At 41.5% G+C, this 10,040-nt stretch overlaps 1 protein-coding gene across 1 annotated transcript in view; it reads right to left on the bottom strand.

Moving 5' to 3' along the window:
• Positions 1 to 8,294, bottom strand: part of CACNA2D1 (calcium voltage-gated channel auxiliary subunit alpha2delta 1) — a 421,781-nt gene extending 413,487 nt beyond the window's left edge. Inside the window, exons 1-2 of the mRNA XM_013944009.2 lie at positions 8,288 to 8,294; positions 7,910 to 8,036 (exon numbers count right to left, since the gene is read on the bottom strand). Coding sequence (XP_013799463.2) covers positions 7,910 to 8,004 — 95 coding nt within the window. The 5' untranslated portion in view covers positions 8,005 to 8,036; positions 8,288 to 8,294. The remainder of the gene's footprint in view (positions 1 to 7,909; positions 8,037 to 8,287) is intronic.
• Between the last annotated feature and the right edge of the window lie 1,746 nt (positions 8,295 to 10,040).

Consider the following 10,040-nt stretch of genomic DNA (forward strand, 5'->3'; position numbering starts at 1 on the left):
TAGTCGCTCCAAGAAATAAGAAAACTTCCCATTTAGTGGCTAGTTTATGACTGCCTCAGTGCAGAAAGAAAAATGCAGCACGATATTAAAAGTGACACCTGAGATAAATGGTATGCCTTGATTTAGGCCTCAGCCCTGCCACCCTTGCCCACAGAACTTTTATAACTTTATTTATATGAATACTTGAAAGAAGATTTAGTCCACACTTCGCAAATATGATAAACCCTAGCAAAGATAAGGGAGGGAGATCATATAGCTGGGGGATGCTTTAAGCTTTTAAACCAGTCTAGTGGTGAGCTGCACAAGGGAATAGGAAATAGGAACACAGTGGTTAGAAAGTTGGTTAGATGAACCAAGTTTAGCTTTTCTCCTACAAATAAAAATCAACAGAATTTATCATTTGATTGCTATAATAACTAGATATTGGACTTGGCAACCATTTCATTTTTTATTTACTTTAGAAATCAGGTCAAAAGTGTATCATAATTTATTATAATGAACAAGTTTAACTGTCCTAACTCAGAACAGTTTCTGTGGACTTCAAGTGAAATTTTATACATATGAGAACTGAAAAAAGGACCAATATATACCTCCATGTTAAAGAAAATGATTGCTATGCAAAAGATTGTTCTTAACCCATATGATCCATAGAACTTATTCTTAAAAAAAAAAAAAAAAAACTCTTCCTTCTACATTCCTGATTCAATATTTGTGGTTCTGAACACACAGAAGAAATTACAAAAATGCAGAATGTTTAAGCCACTATGTAGAAAATCTGTTACAAAGTCAATCTATATTGCTTTTCCTGACAAACTCTCAAAAGAGAGGGAGTGAGAATGTAATTAGAAAAGAGGGTGAAAAATCCAATAAAACATTTTTTATAATAGTCAGCAATATTATAACTTCACATTCATACTCTATGGGTATTTCAGGCCTGCCTCATTAAAAAAAAAAAAAAAGTCTGATTTTGAATTACTGTAATTAACTGCAAAAGCGCACTGATTTGTTGATGCAAAATAATGTCAATCTTTTCCATAAACTTGTTAGAATCCTTGTAAATAGACAGCAAAAATTATACACGGAACAAAAATTCGGCTTCCTGTCTTTGTCATCTCCTTGCTGCTGGCGCTCAGGGGCAGGTGCTGCGGGGAGGAGCACAGGGCAGAGGAACGCAACTTTTCTCAGCACAGGCCTTCCCCTAACATCTTTACCGCAACGTTACTAAATTGTGAGCCATGCTCTTCACGCAGGATGCTTGAGGAAGAGTGAGTATATTTTATATTTCACCCTGAAAACATACTGACTAAGTCTGAGAGGAGGGAAGGTGTGAACGGTTGAGTTTGCTTAGGCACAGAATCGATCAAATACTGTTTGGGAAGCACTGGCGAAGGAAGAGGAAAATCCCTCTTGTGCTGAATGGCTGCAAGCATACGCCCTTAATTTTTAGCTATTCAAAAATGCTGAGACACAGTCGGAAAATCTTTGCTCTTTAACTGATTTTTTCTAAGAATATCAATGGCACTTCTTAATTTAAGAACAAGCAGCATAGTCTGGCCCTAAATTGAGAATATCCAACACATGAACATCACCGAGGTGCAAGTTCAGTTGAGGGTGGAACTGTTTTCACTGTTAATGCTACATATTTACACCTTAAACATAAGCTTAATCACTAAATCACTACTGTTTGTATTGCACAGTACATCTTAATATAAAAAACATATCCTCAATCAACATTGGGTCCTATTCCCTTTTACTATTGTAAATCAGGAGTGAAAGAAAAATCATAACACTGCATAATGACAATGACTAATTTGCTATAACTAGCAGTGGCACAATTACTGCAAAATCCAGCTCTGGGTCTGATCCTGAAGAACAGAGCCTTACCTAATATATGTTTGAGAAAATCTGAATAGGATCAGGCTCTTTAATGAGTGGAACAAGAAAAATCAAGGCTGAAATCTCAGATGAAAATAATTTAAATATTCATTGATACCTGTCTTTCAGCTGACACAGACACCATGAAAAAGCCCACGTAGGAGTGGACTAAGTGCAATCAAAGACACAAAGCACAGGCACTGCCCAAGGGTGGGGGAAATACAGTGATTATTTGGTATTTCTTAAGTTCTGCATATTTCAAAGGTGCTAGATATTTTCAACCTGGACAAAGAGCTTTCATCCTTTCTACCAATAAGTCTGGCTCAGTATTTATAAAAGTCATAAATAAAGTATGTCATCTGGCTTTAGCAAATCACAGCTATGGTCCAACAATTCCATTCCAGTGTTATGTTCAGGCAAATCTTTTCTTCTGCTTAAGCAGATGTTTTAACAAGGCACTAGAAAACAACATTTTCTGTAATCCATAACATCAAAATTTGTCCTAAGACCTTTATAAACACACTAAGAATAATATGTATTCCAAGCATACCAGGATCAAAAGCTCTTGTATTGCTGCAAAGAAGTATAAAATAGTCTGGGGCCCAATTCTGCTTCTGCTATATTCAACAATTCAGTAGAACTGATTGAGCCACTTTTCTCTTCAAATATTAAAATACTCCTAAACTGCAACACCTATGTATCAGAAGTTTAAGCCAAACATTGGTATAAAAGATAATACTAGCTTGGGTAAAGGATTCTCATGGAAGGGAAGAATAAAGGCATAAGCAGCTCAGACCACTGTTATCGGTGGGCAACTATAATCCATTGTGTTGCTTTGTTACAAAAGATTAAAGTAATAATAATTTGACCATGCTTCTATCAATTTAAAATGCTCTGCTAGATAAATATTTTTAAGATCTGTACAACAGGCCTTGTATTTAACAATGAATACATTTCAAACTAATGTGCTGCCAAACTCCATCTCTCTTTCTAGCAGCTGAATTCTTGGATAAAATCATGTTGCAGGGTATGAGCAATGCAGTTCTGAAAATAGCATCACTGCAAAATGAAAGATGGCAAGAACCTCTACAACACCAATTTATTTCAATGAAATTTCATCTCTTATGACCAGTGTCTGTTTTGAAGTTTTCAGCTGAATTTTCATACCTAATAAAATGTAAATCTATAGAATTTGCCAATTTTAAGGCCCCAGCATCAATATCTAAGAGGGAAACAAAGAAAGAAAAACAGAATAATAAAAACCCATTCGCAATTTACCTCATAAAATATGTAAAACGGAAAAATGTTTTCTGGATCCAAATGATTTTCATTTATTACTACCACGTGTGCAGACACTCACAAAAAAAAAAAAAACAACACCAATCAACAAGCTGTTTTGCACTTATCTTGAAATATATTTCTACTAGAAAAATGCTTTGGAGTGATACTTTTTTTTTTAAAGTATCTGTGGTATCTCGTGTAATGCTCAGTACGCAGACGTGTGCTGCTGAGAAAACACTAAGAGGTGATATTGCACTTCCATGATTCTAAGGGGATTACAGCTTCAGATTTCTTTCCTGTTCACTGATATGAAGGTACACTTCAGCCGGCATTTTTTTTTTTAAATAGTGAAGATTTTTAAATAGATTGAAAAATACAATATGCAGATGAGACAGGGTCTGATCTTTTACAATCCATTAAGGCATCTGTCTTTTCTAATTAACATCAGTTGTAAGGTTGACATTCTTCTATTAAAGATCTTATGTTAAAAAGATGTGATTATATGTACATGAGAGGTATCAAAACTCCTAAGTATGACAGCAGAAATGCATGAAAAGAACACATAAATATCTTCTACCTGCGTTCGGTCACTGACTGATTTTATATAGAAGGTGATGCTACAGAGCAAGCCCGGCTACATTCCCATCAGTGGTAGCCCTACACTTGTTAGGTCCGTGTGCAGAAAGCAAAAGCATGACTGTCCCAGTTGTGCGAGCCCTAATTCATATGAGTCATATATACTTCCCCAAGTTGTCCTAATGGCTCCAAAACAGTAAGGATGAATCACACAAATAAGAAATGGGAAGACACAGCTTCTTTTTCCTTGATTTTCATGTCTACATGTCTATATATATATATATATATATAGCCTGCAAATATATATATTTCTATGCATATTATATTTATCCTCAGATGTTTTATACCAATTTCTAAGTAGCAGATGTCTTGAATATAACAAAGAACTTTAGTCTCTATTTTAAAATCCAGACATACTGAAAAAGATAGCGGGGGGGGGGGGGAAGGATAAAAGGTAAAGAAAAGAAAGAAGTAGAGGAGGAAAATTAAGAATAAAAAAGAAAAAATACAGGCACTAAGTTATATCCAGAATAATGTCGCCGCAGGAACAGTACCATTGGTATTAAAAGGCTTCAGCCTTAAGTTTGTCAAAATCAAAATATCACTGTTTTATTTATTTTTTATCAGAATAGCCAGACTTATCCTCTGGAAGCAGTTAAGTACATCTTTATATCGTATGTTACTCATTTTCAGCAAAAACATCAACACTGCTCTGATACACTACGTCAAAAGTATACTTAATAATTACAACATATTTTTAAACTCAGGACTATTTGGTTTGGTGCAATATAAATAACAGAACTAAAAAAGAGAGTCCTATGCTATCTTTATCCCAAAAGTTACAAAAACACATTTACATAATTGTATTTATTTTCTTAAATCGAGATAGATAGAGATAGTAGTGGGGTGTGTGTGTGTGTGTGTGTGTGGTGCGTGTGTGTGTGTGTGTGTGTGTGTGTGTGTGGTTACAAAGAAACAAGTGCATTGTGCACTGTGTTAGCGTTAGTGTAGTTATAGTGACAGGAGTACCATATAAAACAATATTCTCATACAAGTGCAAAATATCTGCAATGCTGCACCTATAATTGAAGTATTGGAGTTGTTATGTTAAAAGTAAGAGCATGGTATCCTGTAAAAAACTAAAATATAATAGATCCCTGATACCTGATACAATGAAAATGATGCAGTTTTACTAAACCTCTAACATATATCGATCAGTGGCTAAACATTATAGCTAAAGGTCAAGACATAATTACCACTATATTTAAATAGTCCATTAAAGAAAGGCTTCAATATTTGCATTGAAGTATTCAACACCGGAAGCAACAAATGTGATTATATCACCTTCTCAGGTTTTCAATGAAGGATTAAGGCTCACATTTCATACACCACACACCTTCACTTGAAATTCTCTATACATTGCTGGGTAAATATATCAAAGCCTTTCTGCCTTGTCAGAGAAGTAAAATCAATCAAATGAATGAGATTCTATCAAACTGGCATTGCTTACACCTTCAGCATTTTTTTACTAAAAATACATCATACTTATATACTACTGTATTAGCAGTGATATGGAATTCTGAATGTTTTAGGAGAAGCATATGTTAAAAATATTTACTGATGCAGAAGGAACAGAGGACTGAAGGAAAAGTGATTGTTCAGTAATGAGTTGTTGATGAAATCATAGACTATATAGCCTTAAATATGCATATTTTTTTCATAAAACACGTGGACAATACTGCTGCCTCAAATCAACTTTTCAACTAAATCATAAAAGAGAAAAATTGACTGAAAACAATGGGAAAAAGCAGATAGCTAAGTACATAATATCAGCTAACCTTTGGTTCTTCAATTGTTAATATCCTTCCTCTCCTTCAATCTCTTCTCCTGAGTTTTTTCCCATTTTTAATATTCTTAAAATGCAAAATCATTCACATTACAGGCACTCCTATTTGTGTCACTTCTCTTTGTTCTTCCCCATTTGTAATCTATGGCAGGAAACAAAACACCACTAGCTATCAAGTGTTGAAAGAGAACCATAAAATTGTTTTCTGTTTCACCTGTTACATCATTACTTTTTGCAAAGCAGCTCTCCCTTTATCAACCTGTTGTGTTGTCTCCTAAATGAACCAAATCTTATTTGCACTTTGATTTAATTTCAAAGGGGAAACATTACTGTGAAAGATGGACAGCACGGGAGATTGGTTCTACAATATTTCAGTAGAATAATAATAAGAAAAAAGAAAACTAACAGTAAGTAGACTGTGTGAACGGAAATGCTATAGACTAACACAACACAATATTCTGAATCACTTAATCACAGATATGCCTTATAGAGTTCAGTTACAAAATATGTTGCCCTGTTGACAATTTCTATTATCATGACTGACAGTAAAGGCAAATTCTGAATGGAAGTAGCAAATACAGACAGAAGGGATAATGAAAATCTTAAAGAAATACTATGTAATGTTATAGTAAAAAGTGATCTAGAGTTCTATTTGAAATTATACGATCTTCTTTTTATATCAGTATGTTCCATATTTCTTTCACTTTTAAAATTAGATAAATACATAGAGGATAAATTGTGATTAGTTTTATATAGGCAACAGTCAAATGCAGGAGGTCAAACACATGAAAAGCACTGATTTAAAAAAGCCCTATCTTCGTATTTTTTCAGTCTTGCTTTCACATGGCACATCTTTATAAATTACAACAAAAAATATTTTTTAAAGATAATTTTCACTTCACGTCTACATCTATTCACTTAGAAGATATTAAGCGGTTATTTTACACTTATCTTTGTATTCCCTTCTTTCATTTAACAGTACAAGCATCCCTTTGAGTCATAATGGAACCGATACTCAGAACTGAATCCAATTATAACAACCTACCAGCAGTACTAATTGGTGAAAATGCATTGCTGGTAATTGCTGTAAACTCATCCTTGTACACATAATGAACAAGGGCAATAAATCCTATCTAGCGTTAAACAATAGGGAAGACTACCATTAGCACTGTTTTTCTTATGTAAAATGCATTAAAGTGAGTCATCCACTTAAAAGTTACCTACTGATAGCTTTAACCCAGATTCAGGGACTAAAGCAAGTGCTTCCAAAAAAATAGGGTGAGGAAGAAGGAAGAAAGGAAGGAAGAAAACACGGTCACTAGTCCATAGTATTTATTATTTTTAAAAAAATCTATAGCTGAGTCTGAAATATGATATATTGGATTATTTCCCCCCTCCTTTTTTTTTTTAATCGCATGCCTTTCATTGTATGATCCTTGCACTGGTCTGGGCTACACTTCCATGCTAATGAGTATGCAGTGCTTTAAAGATTTCTATCTTACAGTCATGCAAAACACAGAGCTGCTTGAACTAGGAATATTCATCAGAGCTCGCAAAGGTGATTTTGATAAGTAACGACCTGCAAGGCCAGCCCTTAGGCATGTGGAAGAAAACAGTTATTTAGTTGGGTTGCTTTAAGCATGCTAGGAAGGGTCTGCTTTTGCACATGCGTGCGCACACACGCAAAACCACACGAACAAACACATACATAAAACAAACCCTGGAACTGTCAAAATATTCGTGGTGTGCACTGGAATATATCCAGGTAGGAGTGAGCTGAAACGTATATTCACAACTCCGAGCAACGCCGTCTCGCCTGTTTTGCGAGCGTGCCTCAGAGAGGCAAGAAAATCTATTCCTTGCAATATTTTAAATAAAAACGCTAAAGCTTTTTTTTCTTTTTTTCCCAAGAAATAGCGTTAAAACTCCAGCCAAACTGAAATAACCTTTGTGGGAGGAGGGGGCGGGCTCTGGCTAACTCGAAACTTTCCTCGCAGCCCGGCTCCAACTGCTGGGGGTATATTTAGAGACGGCGCCCGGCTCGGCGCGCCGCGGTACCCCGTGGCCGCGACCGGGGCACGCTCCCTCCTGCCGGGCAGCGCCGCGGAGAGGCTCCCCGAGACCCGCGCCGCTTCCGCAGCAGAAGCAGCCGGAATGCTGCCGTCCTCCCCCAGCGCCACTTTGCAGGCAGACTTACTTTATTTCCCGGTACTCGGGATTTTCGCCGGCGCCGCGCTCGCTCCCGGCGGCGCCCCGCCGCGCCGCCCCCCCGGCCGCCGCCGCCCCCCGCGCCCCGGCCCGGCGCGGCGCGGCGCGGCCGCGGGCACTTACGTGGTGGCAGAAGGGAAGGGTCCTTCCGAGGAGTGGTTCATCACCAGGGACTGGAAAAGTGTCAGACTGAAGACTAGCAGCCAGCCAGCAGCCATCTTCCTGATCGAAGATCGATTCCCCCCTTCCCCTAGCCGGCGAGGCGGTAATGATAACAGCGCTAAATTAAATTACTGCCGGGGGTGGGGGGGCCCCGGCGTTTTTTAAAGCCTCCCCCAGCCCACCCCCCACCCCCTCGCAGGCGCAGCCCGGCGGTGCGCGGAGGAGAGGGAGCGCGGCTCGGGGTGGGGAGGAGGAGGAGGAGGAGGAGGAGGAGAAACGATGGAGATCAGTGGGTGGAGAGGGGGAAGCGGAGAAGCAGAAGAGCGAGAGATACTCTACTCGCCGCTACTCCAGCAGCAGCTCCGGCTTCCTCTGATCGGCCGCCATCAGGGCTACTTTTGCAACAGATCTCCGCTCACTCTGCGTGCGTGTGTGCCCTTCCCTGATTTATTCCCCTGATTGCCGAGTGGAAGGAGGAGGAGGAGGAGGGAGGGGAGGAGGCAGCCGGGCGAGCGGGCGGGGTGGGGGCTCCCGAAGGGAGCGGAGGAAAGAAGAGTTGGGGAAAGGAGGCGGGGGGGGGGGGGGAGGTTTCTCCCGGCTTCCCTGCGGCGAGCGGCGGAGGAGCGGGGCGAAGCGGGCGCGGGGGCGGCCGCGCCGCGCTCCCTACAAGGCAGCCGCGGAGCCCCGCGGGGCCGCCGCGCACGGGGGGCGCGGGCAGCCGCGCCCGCGGAGCCCCGCGGAGCCGCGCCGCGCTCCCGGCCGCCACATGCCGCCGCGCAGCGCCGCGCAGCCCCGCGCCCAGACTTCGTGCCGCACCTCCGAGCCGCGCGGCCGTTATTTTTAAACGCGCTTCGTGCCTTATTTTAATCTCCGCCACCCCCCCACCCCCCTCCTGCCGGCCGCCCTTTAAGCAGCAGCCTCACACGGCGAGGGAATCCGTGTGCCGCCAATCTGGAGTGCATTGCACAGATACGGATGTATATATATGTGTGTGCCTCTCTCTATATATATAAAAAAAGACCCGACGCTCCCTTTCGGTTTTAGGACCGGCGCTGGGGTGAGCGCGGTGCGGCTCCGCGCGCGCCCGCGGAGGCGGCCCCCACGCGCGGCGCCGGCGGAGCTGGGGCGGGCGCGGGGTGGCGGCGCCCCCGCGCAGGAGCCGCCCCTGCGGGGCCCCCGGGCGCGCGTCCCTGCCCCCACCGCGGCTCTAACCCAGATGTTATTTTCAGACGCTTTTGGAAACTCAGCGGGCAGATTCCTCTCCCAGCCTCTATTTTATCCGCGATCACGGATCCCATCGCGGTGGCAGCTGTATATTGTCCATACAAGTGGATAAAGTGATCCGGGGACATATTTCTTGGTTATTTAGTAAAGCAATTAAAAGTTCAGTGACAATTTTGATTTTCTTTACATTTTTGGTAATTAATCCAACAGGTGAAAATAAAAGGGCAGACCCATTATTCATATTGTTTCCATTCCTATTGTATCCGAGGGTCTCCTCATCTTGAACGTATTAACTCACAGCTATTTCTGTAAAACCAAAAAGTGCTATCATTTCTATTTTAAAGATGACAGAAGGACCAAGGCTGAGCTCCACAAATGGAGAATTACATGCTCACATTGCCCAGGCTGCAAGCCAGCATGATATTTCAGTTGCAATCTGTAAACGGAGTAGTCACTCTCCTCTAGTGTCTCTGGATTGGCGCTGGCAGTTTGGAGATGGTGGGCAGAACTGCCAGCATCTTCACCTAGCCACCTACCTGCAGTTACATAGGATTTAGGGTTTGGAAGGGAGTCCAAAATAGCGATTTCTGAAACAGTACTGAAGCCTGCAGCTCGGTCAGAGGGTGCCTGTCCTCCTGCACGTGTAGATCTCCACAGGCTTTGCAGTTTTCCCACATCAGGTTGCCCTGCTGCAGATGCTCGGCTGTCACTGCTCAGGTGCATACCAAATGCTTTCCGAAACAGGCGTAAGGAATGAATTGCCATGCCTGTGCCATGAGGTATGAGTGGTGACTACTTCACGTAGGACACATCTAGATGAGACCACAGGGTGAGGAGAGACTTGGGAGAGTAGAGTACAGGACCGGAG

Source organism: Apteryx mantelli, chromosome 1 (assembly GCF_036417845.1).
Source record: "Apteryx mantelli isolate bAptMan1 chromosome 1, bAptMan1.hap1, whole genome shotgun sequence".
Taxonomy (NCBI): Eukaryota; Metazoa; Chordata; class Aves; order Apterygiformes; family Apterygidae; genus Apteryx; species Apteryx mantelli.